At 38.0% G+C, this 21,362-nt stretch overlaps 1 protein-coding gene across 2 annotated transcripts in view; it reads left to right on the forward strand.

Annotated features, from left to right (window-relative positions):
* The window catches only part of LOC136852610 (urea transporter 1-like), a 52,983-nt gene that overhangs the window by 13,640 nt on the left and 17,981 nt on the right, over nt 1-21,362 (forward strand). Inside the window, exons 2-3 of one of the 2 annotated variants that reach the window (XM_067127495.1) lie at nt 6,672-6,797; nt 11,491-11,610. In XM_067127495.1, the coding sequence (XP_066983596.1) occupies nt 6,672-6,797; nt 11,491-11,610 (246 nt within the window). The remainder of the gene's footprint in view (nt 1-6,671; nt 6,798-11,490; nt 11,611-21,362) is intronic. The other variant, XM_067127496.1, reaches the window with a different exon arrangement.

Consider the following 21,362-nt stretch of genomic DNA (forward strand, 5'->3'; position numbering starts at 1 on the left):
ATATATATATATATATATATATATATATATATATATATATATATATATATATATATATATATATATATATATATATATATATATATGTATTTATGCATGTACGTATTCCAGCATATGGCTTTTATTGTTTTGGAGGGCGTGGCACCATAAGAAACAACCATCTGGTTTCTAACCAAATTTTACCTCAGAAGACACTCGTACCTATTTATGGCAAAATGCTGCACGCCAAGAGATATATCTACGGGCCTAGCAAATGTTATATATATATATATATATATATATATATATATATATATATATATATATATATATATATATATATATATATATATATATATATATATATATATATATTCTAAACCCAGAAAGGGGACTCACCACAAGGGATGATGCAATCTGACTACAATTCCTGGGTTGCTAGAATATAGAAGAAAACAAAATGAGCTGAGGGCTTTACTAGAAAGGGGAATTTTGGATAAACTCTTAGGATAACTAGAATCACATATATTTACAATAACACAAATCAGAAGATGGGCATAATTAGGACAGGTAAATGGGATCCTGTCGGAGCACTAAATTAAGATGAACAGATGAAAAATAGATGCCAGGGATTTCACTTCAAGGGCACGATGAATCAAATTGCAGTGGGTTTACCATAGCAATGAAAGCACATATGAAGCAGAAAACTCTGCCTGCAATGGAGAATGCATGCAATTAACTGATGAAATTAGAACAATTAAGGGTTCAAGCAAAGAAAAAGGAACTATGTGACTGGTGAGAAAACTCCATCTGCAATGGAGAATGCATGTGATTAACTGACGAAATTAGCACAATTATGGGTTCAAGCAAAGGAAAAGGAACTATGTGACTGGCAAACTTGAATTCCTGGCACTGTACCTTGTGTTGGAGAAATGGGTCCTCGCAGATGCCGATGATGGGGAATTAAGGGAACTGACACTGGACATATACTGAGCTGAAAGTCAGCTATGTGGTTTGTGAAATGGCTCTCAGGGAGTGGAGCTCAAAGGGTAGTAGGTGTTAGGACTGCATCTGGTGTGTCTCTGAGAGGCGTTGTGTGTTGGTCCACTTATCCCTTCGCCCAGATTAATTTACCATTCTTGCAGGAGTCATCTGTTTTCTATCATGCCACCTTGACCTCATGTTTTGCTTTTTTGACCACATGCTAAAATGCTGGGCCTGCATGGGTGATCTCGTGTCAGGTGGTCGCCCAACTTTCTCTTTTGGTGTGCGTGCCAGCTGTCCAGGATTAGTGCCTCCTTTGGCGCTGACTCAGGAACTCCCTTAAGTAGTGCCTGGGACGATCATACAATCGAGGCTTGTCTCCAAGGCTGGTGAAGTGACTAGAAAGGAGTTTTAATGCAGTCACATGGTCTAGGAAGGGAATGAAAAGACTGCAAAAGGAAAGAATAACAAGAGCTTTGTAGGAGAAGCATATTCTCTACAACCGCAAAAGGAAAGAATAACAAGAGCTTTGTAGGAGAGGCATATTCTCTACAACCGACTGAATGTTGACAGCAATATGAAATTATTTTACTTTAACCTCTTTTGAAAATGATGTCCTTGAAAGGAGAGTTGGCTTGGAAAGAGGTGTCCCTCATGCAACTCCCCCAACAAGTTGACATATTGCACCTTAAACTGGGTGAGAATGTCTACAAGCAAGACAACTTTACTTTAACAATGTGTGGTTTGTTATTTCCCTTTGTTGCACTAATTTGCTTAAAATTAGTATTTCTGCAGTAAAATACAACTGCAAGTTATTTCACTTCAGTGTTAGTAATTGTTATTGCAGAATAGAATTGCTGCTGGGATTAACTGACTTGAGAAATATTTGTTATGAAGCTAAAGCAGCATAGTTAGTAAAATATTAAGAAAGTATTTCATGAACGTATATCTCATGACTTAATGTAACAACATAAGAATAAGATTACCAGGTTATTACAAGAATAACATCTAGATTCAATCATGCACTTAAATATAGGGTTAACTTCTTTAAGCAAAGTCACACGGTTAGTTTGCCTTGATGAGGAGGTATAAATGAGGTACTCGTGGGCTTATGTTAGGTGATGCCACGGTACTCGGGTACAACGGGGTACGGTGCCAAACAGGCAATATAATCGCAAAAGCCTAGTAGCTCTAATTTAAGTACAAGTTAGAGTGCCATACACCATGTAGCTGTATGGTTAGAGAATCAGGGACTCATGGAGGCCATCTAATCTGATGGTTGGCACTCGGGATAGTAATAATACAAGAGTAATAAGAAATGTGAAATGATAGAATCAAAGAAGGAAGTCTCTTACGCTTTCTAGGGGAGTTATTCTGAGTGGAAATAACGTGACTCTTCACTCTGCAGAGAGTGCCATGTTACTCCAGGGGTGAGGGGGTAACAGGGAGCCATTGATAGGGGCATTAGCTCTGATGCCTAGAAAGGACATCAGTGATTTTGTTGTCTGTACCCTTGATGTGTTTGATTCTCCAATTGTAATCTTAGAGATCGATGCACCAACTTATTAAATGTTTATTTTCGTTCCTGAAAGTTGTGAGATACTTGAGGGGATTATGATCAGTTAAGACTGTTAAGGGGAAGTTATGATCAGCATGATAGGACTCGAACTGTTTCATGGCCAGAATCATACCCAGAAGTCCTTTTTCTATGGTACTGTACTGGGTTTGAGCTGAGTTGAGCTTCTTAAAATAGTAGGCTACTGGGTGCCTAACCTCATCCCTTTCTTAGAACATGACTGCCCTAGTGCCGAACTGCCATGTAGATGGGCCGGTCGTAGTCGGGTGTATGCAGAACTAGTTGGCTGATGAGTACTGCCTTGAGATGGTCGTATGCCCTCTCACACTCACGTGTGCAGTGGAAGGGCTGTTTGCCGCAAAAGAGGTTAGTTATAGGGGCAGCTGCATTAGCAAAGTTAGGAATGAACCATCAGAATTATTGGACCGTCCTGATGAAACGCCGAGCTTCCCTCTTCGTCCTCGGGTATGGCATATCCCGAATGGCACAGAAGTTGGCATCTTTAGGCACCAGTCTACCATTTCCTACTCGGTGACCGAGATGTTATCTCGAACGCCCAGAACTGGGACTTCTTGTTTATAACCAGGTTGGCTTTTTGTAGGGCAGCATGAATTTGGTCAAGGATCTGTAGGTGCTCCTCCCATGAGTGGGTGTAGGTAACTATGTCGTCTAGATATATGACAGTTTTTTATACTTGCCAGGATCTTGTTCATTAGGCTCTGGAAACAGCTAGGTACATTCTTTAACCAGAAGAGCATCACCTTACACTGGTAAAGGCCGGTGGAGTGGTGAATGCAGTCAGAGGGCACAACTCATTGGACAGGGGCACTTGCAAGTATCCCTTTTCTAGATCGATTTTGCTCAAATAGGGGACACTGCCCAGGCTGTCTAAGCAGGCCTCAATTCACCGAAGGGGGTACGGTTATGGTTTGGTTACTTCATTCAACTTCCAAAAGTCGATACATAGCCTATCTCCCCCTCCTTCCTTAGGAACCAGGACTACTGGGGAGGACCACTCACTGCAGCTGTCCTTGATAGGGCCGAGGTCGAGTTGGAGTTGTACTTTTGCTCCTTGATCCTCTTTTCCTTCTGCAGACTGACTCAGTAGTGGCCTTGGGCGATAGGAGTGACACCTTCCCACAGGTATACTGTATGTTCCACGATGTTGGTGCATCCAAGGCGGTCCTGGGTGACCTGTGGGTTTGCGCTAACAGTTGTATGTCCTGACGCTGGTGACTCTTGAGTCCTGGGGTAACAGGCTCGAAGTACAGTAGGACTTCGGAATTAGTCGAGGGAGGTGGCATCGTGGTGATGGTGCCCACGAGGCCCCTGGTAGCAGGAAGGACTTCTCTGGTTTCCTTTTCCTCTTAGGTTAAGTAGGGTTTTAACAAATTAATGTGCAGCCATTTAGCTCACCTCTGCCCACAGTCTATGAGGTGGTCAAGGTTCCTCGCTTGCCGAGTATCTTGTGGGGGCCCGTGAACTGAGTTTCGAGGGGGAGAGTGGCTCCTGTCCAGGGCACCAGGACCTGGTCTCTGATTTAAAGGATTTATTTCTGGTTTTCTTGTCAAGTTTGAGCTTAACCCTCTCTTGAATGGCTGCCTCCATGGCTTGAGCAACTGCCCAAAGGTTCCACTGGATGTTGGGCAGATCCTTCGGTCAGTCCACCTTTGTCAGTTCGGCCCAGGTCTCATACCGTGTGTCGAGGGGGCTCCGGGTGGAGTGAACATAGAGAAATTCGAAGGGTCTGTACCCTAGGGTCTCAGAGGGTGCCTGGCGGATAGCAAAGAGGGCGTAAGGGAGGTTCTCCCAGGTTGCTCCTCCTTCGTGTTCTAGTTTGGCTAGAGTAGAGCTGAGGGTTTGGTGGAATCTCTCCACTATTCCTTGCTTTTCAGGATGGTAAGGGGTGGAGTGGATATGTTTTATGCCATGGCTGGCCATGCTGTCACAGAATTCTTTAGACATGAAATGTTGCCCTTGGTCACTTTGGATTGTGGCTGGGGGAAGTGGCTTTTACAGTGTTCTTGGAGCTGTTACTTCTCATGGGGATAGCCTCAGGATACCTTGTAAACCAGTCTATGATAGTAAGGCAGTGGTTGTGTCCGGTCTTGCTCCTGATAGGTCCCTGGGGTGCATAATAATTGATGATGACATCCTGGAAGGGGATGCCGACAGAGGGAACGTTCTTGAGAGGAGCCTTGGGGACGACTTCATTAGGGCTCCCTGTGATTTGACAGGTGGGGCAAGAGGCTACGAAGGCCTTGACAGCCTTTCGTAGTCCTGAACAGTAGAATCTTCCTTCGACGTCTCAGACAGTCCTGGTGACACAGAAGTGCCCTCCGATGCCATCATGCACCAACTGAAGGAGGTCCTGTTGTAAGGATGGGGGATACTTGGTAGAGTACCTTGTCCTGCAGGAGGAGGTCATCCTTTACAAGGTCCTTCATTTCTTCCCCGTCAGTGATAGCTTCTGAGTGGAGGCGCTGTAAGGTGGAGTCCTCTGTCTGGGCACGGATAAGTTGTTCCCTGCTTAAGGTAGGAGGGGAGGCATCTGCCCCTGTGATGAGGAGGAAGGAGTCTGCCCCCGTGATGAGGAGGGCGGCCGCAGGCGCAGAATCAGATTGGTTGAGTGGGGTGTCAGGCTGTTCCTAGGGCCAAGGCACTTCTGATAAGGAAAGATTGGCAGGTGGCAGATCAGCGAGTAGCGGATCGAAGCCAGCAGTAGGTGCCTCCTCCTCAGGTTCGTCAGGGGTCGTGGCTATCATGCAGCAAAGAGGGATCAAGGTGTCCCTTCAATGAACGAGATCTTGGCCCACTGGAGGAATCAGCTGTGGTAACCCGTAGATGAACTGTTGGGAGGTCCCTGACATCACCATTTACCCAGCAGATGGTTATCTGCTCGTCTTTGCGGATGGTGGCATTGGGAGGCACTTGCTCCTGAGTGATGAGGCTGACCTCTGACCTAGTGTCAATGATGTTTGGCAGCATTCGAGGTAGACTGGAGCCATCGAGGGGCGCTGTGGCCAGCATCGAGGCCTATCCACTTAGCAGGCTGTCGGAAACTGGCATATATATATATATATATATATATATATATATATATATATATATATATATATATATATATATATATATATATATATACATACATACATACTGTATGTATGTATATTTCTTAAACTAAAACAATTCAAGAAAGTACATTATTACCATTTCAGCCATTAATTACTCCTTAGCAAGTGTATATGAACACATTACTGTAATTAACAAAAAGCACTTCAACCTTTTTTCTTTCTAAAGAATAATTATCAGAATTCATTACGAAACTAAAAAAATTTCCTTTATTCGTCACTTTTCTATAACTCAACTCCACATGATTTTCTCCCTTCCTGTACAACGGGCACTCCAAACCCAACCACTCTTTCTCGCCCCCTCTCTTTTAGTGTTTTCTTTATTGAAACTAACTAAAAACATTCTACACCTGGTCCACTAATAAACATCAGGTAGTATGGATTCCTTATCTCCCAGAAGAGATCTCTTTCATTTTCATAACTACATTCATAACATAGAAACTAAAGTCCCAATTGGGAAATGCATCCACAACAGGCAAAACATAATTAGAATGATAATACTTAATTTCTTCCACCTGGTTTCGAGTGGTAACGCATCAAGTGAAGCTCAATAATTAGGTCCCACAAACAATTTTTCAATGACCTTTTATATCCAGTTATTTTCCATGATTTTTCGGCCTTTGAAAGCGCTGGCAGGAAGGTACCCCTGTTGCATTAGGTGGCGATCAATTAGCGCATCCCATATTTATCTAAGTAATGGTAATACGTTGTATAATTATATATCTCTTGCCAGCCATACAGTATCAAGAATACTGATAAGTATAAGAAAGTATTGCGAATATTTAGCGCAACAAGTAACCAGAATATTGATAACAAAAGATATCTGATAAGAAACAACAATGTGCAGTCAACTACCAAGATACCAATAAAAAAGTTGCATAACCGATACATTCAATCTGACCCGTCATGATTTTTTTTTTTCTCATTTTAAGTGAGCTGAGCTTCAATAAACCATTTCACAGATCAAAACAGTTATGCATACTACTGCCTCTCTTTTACAGACAGAACGAATGCGAAGCGTTTGCGGAGACTGCACCACAGTTTATGACACTCTGGGAAAGCATCCTTGGCTTTCTCTTTGGATTTTATTGAAAGTGGCGGACAGTGTTCTCAGAGGCATCGCACAGGTAAGTTTTAAATATCAGAATAAAAAAAAGTAAAATTAACACAATACACAGAATATGACTTTCACTAACACATCTTAAGGAAATTATCCATACACTAAAAAGATTAGCCAATACCCATTTACCTCTTTAACGAAGCATTTTCTACCTGATTTCATGATTTTTATAGAAAAGGACTGTCTTAAACAAGAATCTCTTCTACCAATACATAAACCACACACACACACAAAAGCACATATATACAGTATATATATATATATATATATATATATATATATATATATATATATATATATATATATATATATATATATATATATATATACAGTATATATATATATATACACATATATATATATATATATATATATATATATATATATATATATATATATATATATATATTTTGAGAGAACAGAGAAAAACGTATTTTCTTGAAGTAGAAATATCCTATTTCCATTTGGGTCAGTAGAAAGGACCTCGAACTCATAAATCTCCCCGCCTGTCACAACAAGTCGCCAACCATAACTCCCAGAACACAACAAGCACTAACGAGGCGCTAAGAGAAATTGCATCTGGCTGTGACTTAGAAATCCACGAGGGTCCTGCGAAGAAAACGCCTGGGAACATATGGTTAGTAAGGTGTGGGAAAACACCCTCACCTCCCTTGACTTCGAAGGAGAGCCCAAGGAAATAAGCCACTCCCACAGGTCAAGCCTAGATGTTTTGGCCAATCAAATGCCATCAGTGCCAGAGACCTAGAGAAGCCCTACAAGGAGCAAATACCCAATAATCAACAGGAATTTCTTAAAACACACCTCCAAGAGTTGGAAGGAAGCAAGTGGAGGAGGTGCCTCAGGAAAGCAGTACCTGCCCAGAATATGACGTCATGGTTGACACAAGGGAAAATGGGAGATACAAGGACAGGCAGACAGGAAGAAAGGGGAATCAAAGCAGAGTCAGAGAGAGTCAAAAGGGGGAAAACAGCAGAGTCTAAGCAGAGTGGGAAGATAGAGAGAGAAAACTATTCCGAAGTGAGGGGAAGCAGAAAAGAAACAGAAGGACAGAAGAAGAAGTGTGTTAGCGCATAAGACTCAGAACAACAGTCCCCTTAATCTAATCTGTTAAGTCTCTCGAAACCATTAGTTTAAAGTCTCGAACCAATTAAGAAACTATTGGTGGAACTGTAAGACAAGAAGTGCAAATAAAGAAGAAACAGGAACAATTAATCATTTTCCCTTTAACCTTAGTAATTTATAATTTAATAGCTGTTTTTAAAGAACCACTTGTTCCTGCTACAAACAACTTCCACGCCGCTACCCCGGTTGCGCTACCTTAGTGTTGGGCCCTTTGAAGGAAAAGAAACGGGGCCCGACAATATATATATATATATATATATATATATATATATATATATATATATATATATATATATATATATATATATATATATATATATTCTCATATTCTCCTCGACAAATGGCGCTGAAATCGCCTCACCAGAATTCAGTAAGAAATTTCAATGATGAAATCGAATTTCGTGTTAAAGTAGATGAGTGAGGGACAATTTTTAAGTGAAAATGGCTCTTGGAAAAAGGTCTGTTTTACATTCACTACTGTTCAATATTCTTATGAGATACTGAGAAAAGTCAAGGAAGGAACAAGAAAGATGTACGTGGATGTCACTGGAATAAGAAAAGGTGTGAATTGAGTGATGAGCACATGATGTTAGCAAAGTGAATAGCATTAATTATAGTCTATTTCATTCCATCTGTCCACTAACCAACCAACGTTGGTTTTAGGTACATGTGGCAATAGGCATAGCTAACTCTCGATTGGCTGAAATCAGTGTTTCCAATATCGTAGGCTTACTGTGATCAAGATGCAAACTATTCCTTGAGTAATACACCTGAATGCTTATATATACAAGGAGCCCTCACACCTTCCTAAATAGGTAAAAAACATGCCGATTTATATCGATAATACAAGACAAGCACGCAAAAGACGAGCTTGTATCAGTCTACGTAGATTGAACTCAAACGAACGATGGGCTTTCAATGATTATGTTTAATCTCCATTTAGGTAAATAAAAGACATCTGGCTATGCGAGTGCGAATAAAAGGTACTGTAATAATTTCTTGCATGTAAATTACATGAGTAGGGTAATATTCGAAATAGCATGAAATATTGCTGTCTATGAAGCTGTCTGGGGAAGGTGAAAGGAGCAACCACCTCACCAGTGGTTGGTGGGCAGGAAATTTCAGTTTGTGCCTGGCAATGGCATTGCGGGTTCCTTTTCAGACTACTTTGCATATTTATATAATTTTTTCTTGAGCATTCAAATCATTATAAAAGCTCAGTGACTGGGCAATTTCATAAGTATTTTACCAAATAACTTATCGAGCAAAAGTTTGAAATTTTCACTGAGTTCCCGTCATCGTGTGTGAATTGATGGCATATTTATGGCATAAAAGGCAAGCCCAGCCTTATCTTTTTAATGTAAGGCACTGAAACATTACTTAGAAAAAAAATGAATAAATAAAGGTTACAATAAGAAAGTAATTTTGACTTATATAAAATGAAAGTGTGCTTAAAAGAAGATCAGTAAAATCAAATATCTGCAAATAGGCCTATCGCTGGTTTGCCAATGCTTGGTGATCTAGAGGTTAACACCAGTAAAGGTTGTTTTTCCAGTTTACTGATGTGGATATAACTTTGGTGTCATAATAACATTTTTTTTCATATTCACGCAATGAAATTGTACATAAAATAAAGTTTGAATGATAAGCAAATTTTGTGATCTGAACAGTTTGTGGGCATAGGTCTACGCCTGGGCTATGCCAGTGAGATCTGAAAGCCCATCGTTCGTTTGTGTTTGATTCGAGTAGAATGTTTTATAGAAGCTCGTCTTTCGTGCGCTTTTATTGTTATATTATCGATAAACACTGGCGTGTTTATGATTTGTATAAGAAGGTATCAGGGTTCTTGTATATATAAACATTCAAATATGTTACTGAAGAAATAGTTTAATATTTATCACAATAACCAACGATCTTGGAAATGTTGATTGTCAGCCAATCACGAGCTACAAATGCACATGCGCCACATCTTCACCCACGGGTGGACTGATAATATCAAACTGATTACGGTGACTGTAAAGGGAAAAGCTGTAGTTTTTCAATAGAAGAACGATGAAAGTAAATCATAGCAGGAATTATAGCACGAGCAAGGTTATGGGCACAAATGCAAGTCAGGAATACTGAAAAATAGCTGCTTGTATGAATGATACAGAAATGGGAATTACTGATTAAGTTGGTATTTGAATATAAATACACTGAATAATGGAAGCAACAAGGATAGCAGGAAATCTGCAAAATGTTTGGAACGCTGGAGAAGTTTCTACCGAAGTAAAAATTGGTTTACGTGTGGTGCGTACGTAACTGTTACAATTAGATAAGACTGTCGTCTGCAGCTGGCAACAATGACTTATTTCAGAGTACCATCTACCTGAAAACGAGTATGTATGGCGAGTTCGTCTTTCGTAACTAATTTCTTATGCATATGCATGTTATACCTGTCGCTCACTGATGAACTACATCTCATTCTAGCCAGCGCTCCTGACATAAGTAGAGACATAAAAGCATCCCACTATCTCGATGGCTGTCTCATTCTGAAAATAAACTACAGCCTGTAGTCCAGGCTTATCTTTTTATCGACTGAAATAAAAATCTTCAGTAGCATTCTTAAACGAAGCCGCTGCAGTCTCAGCAGACGTCCACGGTTGCCTGACTGGTTAAACAGAGGCTTTCTTCAAGCTGTCATTACTGATTCTCTTCACACGAACTTTCATCCTTGACGAGACGCTACAATAAGGCTAACAGCAATCATGGCGATACTTCTAATTACCTCCAAGACTTATCTGCGTTCTTCCACCCATGTGCTTTTCACATTTTATGGGCTATAATGTTTCTATTACTCAAATTCTAAATGTCATTTCGTATGTTGAAACTTTTCTTTGACTTTCATCTAAATTTCAACTCTTTATCTCGCATAACTTTGGGTGCCTTTTCTTCCATTTATTCCCTAATTATGTGAAGTTTGCTGTACCCACGTTTAACAATTAATATTCATAAATAAACAATTTACATTTAAAATCATTCTTACGTTATATATAGTAAAATTCAGTATTATCATTCCGTAATGTAAAACAGTAAAGGCGTGAAAATAAGCAGTACGTTCGAGACAAATGTTCCGTCCATTTAAGTCCCTGGACTATTTTCAGAAATTAGGATTCTGCGGCACAAGTGCCACCTAGGCAACCTTTAGTTTCATGTATGCAACTAAACCAAAAACTTCAACTGGAACATTTGTTAACATATCCATTTCCTAAGGACTGTATTAGCTAATGTTAATGACAGTAGCAATACGTATAATGTATAATGTATATATACATATATACATATATATACAACCCTCTGAGAAATAGAGCATTTAAGTGATGTGATATATATATATATATATATATATATATATATATATATATATATATATATATATATATATATATATATATATATATATATATATATATATATATATATATATATATATCACATTACAAACGCCATTTGATCAGATGGGTTGGCGCCAGTATGGTTATCCCTTCATAATATATATCCGTTTTTAAATGTTGCAGGTATGCTTCGCAAACAACACAATTTCCGGACTGCTGATTTTAATAGGTCTCTTCGTTGGGGACGTTAGAGCAGGCGGGGGAGCTGTTTTGTGTTCAGTACTTGCTATAGCTACTGCAAAGGTAAGTTATGTTCTCTTTGCTTGTACTGTGAATGACAAATATCCTCAATCATATCATATCTTTTGTTATTTTTCATTTTTTTACTTTTAAGAGGAAGTCCGAGTTGGGAAGGTAACCAAATATTACAGCAAAACCTTCAAATGAAAAACCATGTACCGGTACACAAAAATTAAAATGCTGACAGAAAAGTTAGGCCAATCACAAAAGCAAATGGAATGACAACCATATATTAAGAGAAGTCAATGGAGCCAAGAAAGGTAAACACAGAAAATGTAAAGATAACAAATACAGACATTCTTTTTACTGGAATATTGGTTAACATCAAATTTGCTTTTCGGAGCCTTCACGAACAATAATAATGGTAATAATAGTCAGACGATAAAGTTCACGAAGTGTAACCGAGTATGGTATCCATTAATATCTTTTTCACATCAACTGTTTACTAGTATCCTACCGACACACCTATTAATTCCATTATATATGAACCCCATTTACAAGCGGAACAGAAAGGCAAAATAGCAATTTCCGCAGTTTTAGTATATTCCTGGCACAACTGACGTTCTAGAAATAACCCCGGCATCAAGAATTAGATTGTTTACCCTGTTCCTGGTACGGCACTGGAACAAAGCTAAGGTCCGCATCCCTTTATTTGTGTGCAAAGTTTCTGACTGGCAGGTAAACTTCAGTCCATCTCATCTTGCAGAGGGAAAACTTCTTTTTACATTTATTAAAAGCATAAGCATGAAATACCGATAGTCAAGCAGACCTTGGCATAATAAAGAACAGTTGCTCCTACTAATCATGAGCTTAGCTCTAGCTAGTCCAGAAACCTTGCAGCTATGATGTGCAGGATAGGTCAAGTATATCTGCCATTTGCTTGTTAGGAGGTGATTCCTTTCATTTTAGAACTATATAATGAACTCCCCGTCAGCAGATGATTCAAACCTGTCGGAATAAACTACAATGAAATTTAAAGTCTCACAATTACGCCTGACAAGTTCCTTGTTCAGTCTTCTTTTGAACATCAAGGAGCAAGGATCCACTGACACTCAAAGACAGAAGTTGAAGTCAAAGAAACAACTGAAACATCTTCCACAGCATTTACAAGGTTTCTGGCTAAAATAAATAAATGTAATGCCTAAGTAAGGTGTTGCTAACCGGCGTTTTGCAAGAGGCTGACGAAAATATTTCTTGCTGAGAGAGAGCAAAAACTCTGGGTCTGGGGTGGCAATATATGAAAGTGTAGGTCACTCTGAGGACAAACTAAACTAATTTGCTGCTCCCAAGAAGCTTGTATGTGATTCGCAAAAAAGAAAAAAATAATAATAATAATAATCTTAAAGATGTCTCCTCGACAATAATAAGGAACAGTCTTTGGCCAATCTGTATATCTGTCTCTTGAGAGATATATTTCAACATTTTGTATATTTGGTCAACTGCCGAAAAGATTCACTATGTATGGTAAGAAACGTTACCATGTCTTGAAGTGCCTTCGATTAGCGCTGAGAATTCGCCAATCACAACAGCGAAAAGATATGTCCTTCAATCAACACAAAATGACTACAGAAGGATGAAGCAATGTTTTATAGACAGGAATAACTACACTTAGCCGAACGAATCTGTAAAACTGTTATGAGTCTCTGCTAAGTATTCAGCTAACAATAAAGTAGGCATTCAATCCCCACACTGAGTAGACAAGTGATTTAATAATAGCTTTTTTGATTCAGCACAGGAGATTTACCCATACTGTTTAGTTTGAAGTAGTCAACATACAATCACGTACAATTTCCAAACAAGCACATTAGGAGATCAGTGGGATCTGTCAAGTCAACACAAATTCAAAATAGTAATGAAAGTACAAAAAAAAAATAAATAAATAAATATATAAATAAGAGCAGAGTCAAACAATGAAGACAGACACGGCTAGAGAATCCAAAGCAGAGCGAGAGACGGGTAGATAATGTCACTGGACCAGCCTTGACGCATTACTTCTGTGAGGATGTTCTCATCAGCGACCGTACACCTGACTAACCATACGGCGAATACTCTATTTCTAGGCTTAATACGACATCCCAGAGCAAAATAGTAATTTACAGAGAGAGAGAGAGAGAGAGAGAGAGAGAGAGAGAGAGAGAGAGAGAGAGAGAGAGAGAGTACAACCTGTACTCAAAGTAAAAGTTATCAATTACACAGCCTTTGATTTAACAGCAATAGTAATATTCACAACAAGAAGGGTGGGTATGTATTTCAAGCACCGGAGAATTCAATACACCGGATAGGTAAGATGTTCTGAGGCAATTTCGAAGCCTCAAAAAAATCCGATGAATGAGTTTGGATGTCATACTGACAGGTAAAACGTAAATTTAATCTAAGAGCTACATATAAATTACAACCTACAGCACTTATCACGACTAAATTTCTCCAGGACCCTTTAAATTTACGAAAGTCAACAATAGCAGTCGGGTACTGGACTATGACTGGTAAAGTTCTCAGATCTTTGATGATATTCTGTAACCCAAGCCAAACAGCACTGCAGTTGAATAGCAAAAAATACTGCATCATGAAATCCCACTTATGTAACATTCAGGAGTAAATCAGTAAGACAAAAGATGAGTCAAACTACAAAATGAAAACTTGACCAAAGATGCCAACAATCCAATAAAAGATGCCTTTACTGAAGGCACATAATTCTACTAACTCATACAGTAGAGAAAAAATTCGCATAAATATAGCCCTCTCGAAACCTAAACTATGTGAGGGGTTCGAAGTAACGTTTCACATACTTGGGCTGGGAGTTTTCATGCAGGCACTTCTGTTTGGAAAAGGTTAAACCTCCTAGTGTTCCAAAGGGCAAAAGAAACCGAAAAAAGAACAAAGTACCTGAACAGTTCTTCTAGACATGCCTTGTGAAATCTCGGTTCTGCGGCATCTATCCTACATAAAAAAAAGTTTCCCAGTAAAATTTATTGTTTTACTTATAAAAAACTAGCCTGGAGATAGCACCACTTTCAGTTTCTCCGTGAATAATGGCACTTACCATAGAATTAAAAATAATACAAAAATTCATCTAGCTTTGATGAAGGGCACCATCTTCAGGGAATACATAAATAATTTCAAAAATCTCCATCCCGAAGAAAAATTAAGAAAACACTTCCTACTTTATCTCTGAAAAACAGAAACACGCTCCAAACAAACTTTCAAGAGGATACGCATGAACTTAACCTCAGTATAACAAACTCATCTAAATAACAAGTCAAGACCAGAGTAATATATATATATATATATATATATATATATATATATATATATATATATATATATATATATATATATATACAGGGTGTCCAGAAGTATCTTTACAATTTAAAAACATATTACAAAAAAAAAAATGAATAGACAAATATACGGAAATTATTACAAGAAGAGTAGATACTGAAGTTTTTTTTTTCTCACTTAGTTGCACAAAGCACATCAAGAAGGTAATCGATTTCTGGGCTTGTTTGCTGTAGCATAGCCTCATCAATCTACCGGTCTGGAAATGTTTGTTTTAAGAAACCATGAACATGCAGTCCCCAATGTGGTGGTGCACCATCTTGCTGGAAAATGATGGCTGGTTGAAGGTCATCTAGTTGTGGTGCCACACATTCAGTCAAAAGGTCAAGGTAAACATCTGCAATAACATATGTCATGGTGAAGAAAAATGGACCAATGATTCGATTGCACATGATCCCACACCAGACATTCATCTTTGGACTATCTCGGTCAAGTTCCCTAGTCACATGGGGATATTCTGATCCCCAGATTCTCACATTATGTGTATTCAGCTTCCCTGAAACATGAAAGGTTGCCTCATCACTAAAACAAACTCGGTTGATGAACGTTTCATCCTCAGAAATTTGTTCCAGCATGTTAACTGCAAACTCTTTTTATCTTGGTTTTTTATTTGGCTCGAGTGCCTGTGTGAGTTGCACTTTGTAAGTGTACAATCGCAGGTTCTTGTGTAAGACTTTATGCAATGTTGAACATGATAGCTGTAAGTGTCTGGCAGCAGTACGAATGGACTTTGTAGGAGGATGATCAAAGGCTTGTCTTATGCGGTTGATGTTTTCTTCAGATGTTCTTGGTCGTCCACTCCTCCCTTTATTCAACACTGTCCCTGTCTCCATAAATATCTTGTGCCATGTAAGAATTGACGGACGTGACGCTGGATCTCTTCCATACTAGTTGTGTGGTTTCACCGAGTCTGCGTATCTGGTTTTGTTTCATTAAACCATGACACACATTGTGCCTTTTCTTGAGGATAAGCCATTTTTGGGGGGTTCATTCAACAGTACCTCTTTGATAAATGTTAAGTACATAGAGCAAATCTAATTAAGATATCTCATCAATGGCTTTTGTAATATACATTTTTTGAATTGTAAAGAGATTTTATGGATAACCTGTATACACACACACACACACACACACACATTATATATATATATATATATATATATATATATATATATATATATATATATATATATATATATATAATAATAATAATAATAATGGTGGATGATGATTTGAGGATGGGAGGGGTTCAGGTCGTTTTGAGAGTGTATGTAGAAGAATTTGCCTGAGTTTTTTGCCTGTAGTTTTGTATTGCTGATCTTGGCAGTTATTATGTTTTTTGCCCTTCCCAAGCCCAATGGAAGGTTGAAGTCAGGAAGGGCATCAGCCCGTAAAAGATCTACCATGACAATTATGCAATGAGAGTCAGAGATTCAAGGACATCGTCCAGAAACGGCCCATAGATAAATCGCCCTAACTCTTCGGCCTGGAACTTACACAAAGGCATCATGACATCAGAGACCATCGAACAGACGAAAGGACACGTGACGAAAACACCTAAAAAAGGCCATTTTAAAACAGCGACCCCGACTAGAGATTAAGCCGAGAAGAAAACGAAGGCTAAAGAACCAAGCATTTGTACAATAAATCGACTCAACGCTTTTTTGTTAGGAATGTTGAAATTCTATCAATAAATCTGAAATTTTTGACTGAGGACTGATATATGATTTCCCATTTTGCTGTACATACTTCAGACTAGTTGTATATTTCTTCTGAAAAATTAAAGCCTAAAGAGCACCAGTCGACTCTTACATTAGTGCTGATTTCTTACACCAACACTTCGAATAGACGCTAATGGTCTCTTTAAACCATTTCTTCACCTATACTTGATACTGATCATCTCAAATGCAACCGTATGTTATTTAAGACGAATTTTCCTTGAGGTCACGTTGATCAATACCTTAATTATGTTGTATATTCTTATTTATGGTTTCACTATGCTTTGTCAAATGTTCTATGAATGTTAAGTGTTGTTACATCTGGCCCTTTACTATTCGAGTCCCTTATCACCAACGATCTCAAAACCACTGTTGTTCCTAACACAAGCATATATGTACCACTGTTGTTCCTAACACAAGCATATGTGCTGAAGGTTCAACTGTCCAATCTAGAACTAATATAGTGGATTTTAATAATACAGCCTTAGGTGGCCCAGAGGTGAAAACGGTATGACTGAACATTACAACTTTTGGTACACGGCCACAGCCTAATTTACTCCTTACAAGCAAAATTTATAAAAACAAAAGGATATTTTACTAAGCCGGATCATAAGTGAATTGGAATTATTTCATATTATAGGATATTAAGTGCAATATTTGTCTTTGTCACTGAACTAAAATAGAAGAATTCAATCAACTCGTTTTCAACAAATATGCAAACAATACATTGTTTATACCAGTTTTAAAGGCCCTCAGCTCACTTTTGTTAGTTCCCTATCTACCGTTGCACAGACCTCCCACATACAATGTCAAGGTCATCAATCCACAGACCGGTGAGTTCGATCGAAGGTATTATGAAGAGTTCCACCCTAAACCAGTGAGCAAATGATGTCCGTCCTTCTGCCTGTCTCTCCATCTCACTCTCCCTCCCTATCTAGCGCATCTACTCTTCCTTTCCGGCTTTTGTACATAAACCCGTTAAACACGTTTGTTTTATCCTTGCCATAACAATCTCAATTTAAAACAAATAACGAACTTGAGAATAAAGTTGTTTTGAGGCCAAGAATAAATTTCTGTATCATAACAACACAAATCCATATCTAATTTGTGAGCTCTGATCCCAATTCAGTAAACTGCTATAGATAATCTTTTACGGTATGTCAAATTTGAAACTAATAACTATTTGTACATCATAACAAGTAGAAACCTGTACTTGATTATTAAAGAAACAAAATCGTGAAACACATACACATGATATATATATATATATATATATATATATATATATATATATATACACATACATACATACATACATTATATATATATATATATATATATATATATATATATATATATATATATATATATATATATCTCTGAAAAACGTGTCCTTATGTTACAGGTTGAGGTCCCTTTAGTCAAGGGGTAATAAATCTAAATAACACATACACACAAAATTAAAGTATCCATCTAAAGAAGGAAATATTATCTTGCATAAAAGCAAAAACCAGGAAGTGGCGGAATGCTCAGACAACACACACACACGGGTCATTACGCAATCAGGTAGCCTACATACATTATGCACCCAAGTAACTTAAACCTCAACAGCTGTTAGTTTACGAAAGATTATAAAACTACAAGAATACGTATTTTCAGGTTACCTATTCAAAAAATGATACCAATACAGGATTTTTCATACACTTGGCGACTGCTTGTAAACGACTGAACAAAATGATTCTTATTTTACGAATACAGTTACCAAGAAGCTAAAATAGTCTTTCACTTGAGTTACTTCCACAAAATCTAAAGAGGCGGTAATCATACCCAAATGCCAAAATCCATTTTAGCAGCAATCTTGAAACATAACAATTAACACGCCGGGAATGAGATACTACCTGATGACTACGATGCAGTTCATAGCTGGAACGAACACACGTGCTACCTGCTTAGAAGTACAGAAAATATCTATCCGTGTTTCCTGTTTTTAGTCTGTGATGGTAGAAACAAACAGTGACCTGGAAATAAAGTTGATGAATGATAAAGAGGAACTGATATAAAAAGACAAAACCGTTTTGTGTAGCGGTAAGTGGTGTGGAAACAATAAAAGAAAATGAACCCTGACAACCAAGCGGATAATTCCAGACCAAGCCAGTTACAAGATACAAGGCTACACTGGCCTTTCTCTTTTTCCTTGCTTTACGACGCTGAACTTTGTTATGGACACACACACATACATACATACATACACTCAGGTGTGTATGTCTATGTATGTGTGTATATATGTGTATGTATATGTATATATATATATATATATAAATATATATAAATATATATATATATATATATATATATATATATATATATATATATATATATATATATATGTACAGAAGGAAAAATATAGATTGTGATTCACCATTGGTTAAATACACATTAATGAATGTAAACTGCTTTACATATCTACTACCTCCAATATTCTATATCTCTTGCGTCCTGTCAAGGTGGTCAAGCGGGATCTCCAGTCTTGGTTAGTGACGTCACTGGCTGGGTTCCCAGATTTAATCCATGAAGATATTTCTTCATTAGGTGTATCAGAATGTTTGGCGATGACAACGATTATTAAAATTTAGTCATCTTTTACAAATGTTCTAAACTTGGTTAAATTTTTGTTATCCCTAATGCATTTTAAGTAAATTCACTGTCGTTACTAAACAACGGTATTCTTTTGACTTCGAATAATCTGAAATTCTACTGTGGTACAAGTGCCTGGAAAAAACGGACCATACAGATAAAAATATTCTTTTTTATAATATCATATCAACAAAGTTGGTATAAAACTCTTCATCAAACTTCATTTCTGAAATGCTAGTTTACGCAATCATTGCTATCAACATCTACGCCAATACCCAGAGATAGTTTCATGTTTACTCCTCCAGATACTCTTATTCTCTCTCTCTCTCTCCAATTTACAGCCTTGTTTCTGTGCTGATAATTTGTAAATTTCATAAGTTTTGTTGCCTATATTATAATCAATGTTATTTTTGTTTCTTCTGTCAATGTTGGGCTTGTCCAAAATCCGCGTCACCTCATATCACTAAAAAATAAATAAAAAATTAAAACATAAATCTTTGTGAAATTGAAAGTGCTAAAAACTGTTCATTCTATACATTTTCCCAATTTATTCAAATAATAAATGCTCATCCAAAAGGTTCCAACACTCGCCAAAACCCTACCAGGTAGACCGAATTACCCGATAAATAAGTGACCAGAAACAATGTTTATAACCCTATGTTTTCAAGGAGCTTGTTTTTCTTGTTTCCTCTTAACACTTTATTTACAAACTATAAGCTAAAAGAAAAAACACTGTTAGCTTCAATGTCACTTTTCAATGCAAAGTTATTCAAAACCATTCTTCTATTAGAGCTTTTGATTTTGAGACTACTTTCCAGTTTTAATCATTAACCAACTATTCATCTCCGAGGCACAGAAGTGCAATGAGCTTTTATAGCTTGTTTGTGTAAACCTGACTAACTGTCGTTCTGATCCCTGTTCATTGGACAAGAATTTTACTGGCTTTAAAAACTTGTCTATTCTCTGCCTTAGACTATCAGTTTCTCTCGCGCACATAACTCTTAAAAAAAATTGCCCATCTCATAGATTTATTGACCTCAGACTACTTATAATCATTCATTATTAAATTTATACTAACGCTAAAATTACTTTTACAGAATTTTCCACACAAAGGAGCTTTGCTATCTTTGATCTTTGGGTCTAGAAGGAATAATCACTACCAGTTAACCAATATTACACCCAAAAGCAAATAATCAGATGTACCTGCACTAAAGAATTATGTATGACTGTTTGTCAAGGATATCAAGCAAATTATCCAGTCGTCACAGACTTAAAAAGTCTCTAAGCAGTTTATAATTAGCCAAGTGACCTTCCACAGTCTCAAATTCAAAGTCTCTGAAGGGCAAGCATACTGGTTTCTGTCATCTTTTCGGTTAAACCTCTCGTTCCAAATCACGTTAAATTTCTGTTTGGTTTTGCCTCTTAAAACTCTTTATGTATAGATCTTGTCGCCTTTCCTCTTCCCCAAAATACTTTGATGTAAGTGACGCAGAAGGGTAGGTTAACTGGGATTTTGTCCTAGACATTGGAAGGTCGCACCTGAGTTCCGAAGGCCGAAGCAGCAGTAGTTGAAGGTGTATGTGCCGAAGGGGGTGATAATGGCATTTTTTTTTTTGTCCTCCTTTGCGTCCAGGACTTGGAAGTATCCCTTCAACAGGTCGATCTTCGTAAATATTTTGGCGCCCTCCATCCTGTTGGTTATGTCAGTGATGTTCGGTAGTGGGTGCCTGTCAGGTACTGTCTTGATGTTGAGTCTCCATTATTCGCCGCAGGGTTGCCATGTGCTGTCAGGTTTTGGTACCATGTGTAGGGGAGATGACCAGGGGCTGGAGGCTTTTTGGCATATTCCTGCCCAGTTCCATGTCCCGGAAAGCTTGTTTGGTGTGGGTGAGTTTTTCTGGGGCCAAAAGTCTAAAATGGGCGTGCATTGGGGGACCTTCGGTAACTATGTGGTGCTGGATGTAGTGCTTTGCGGGTTTGGTCAGGTCGTGATGCAGTTCGTCCTTAAATACCTATGGGAACTCCTGTAGGAGGCTACCTATCTCTGGTGCTGGAGTCGGTGTGAGT

Source organism: Macrobrachium rosenbergii, chromosome 25 (genome assembly GCF_040412425.1).
Source record: "Macrobrachium rosenbergii isolate ZJJX-2024 chromosome 25, ASM4041242v1, whole genome shotgun sequence".
NCBI classification, from domain to species: Eukaryota; Metazoa; Arthropoda; class Malacostraca; order Decapoda; family Palaemonidae; genus Macrobrachium; species Macrobrachium rosenbergii.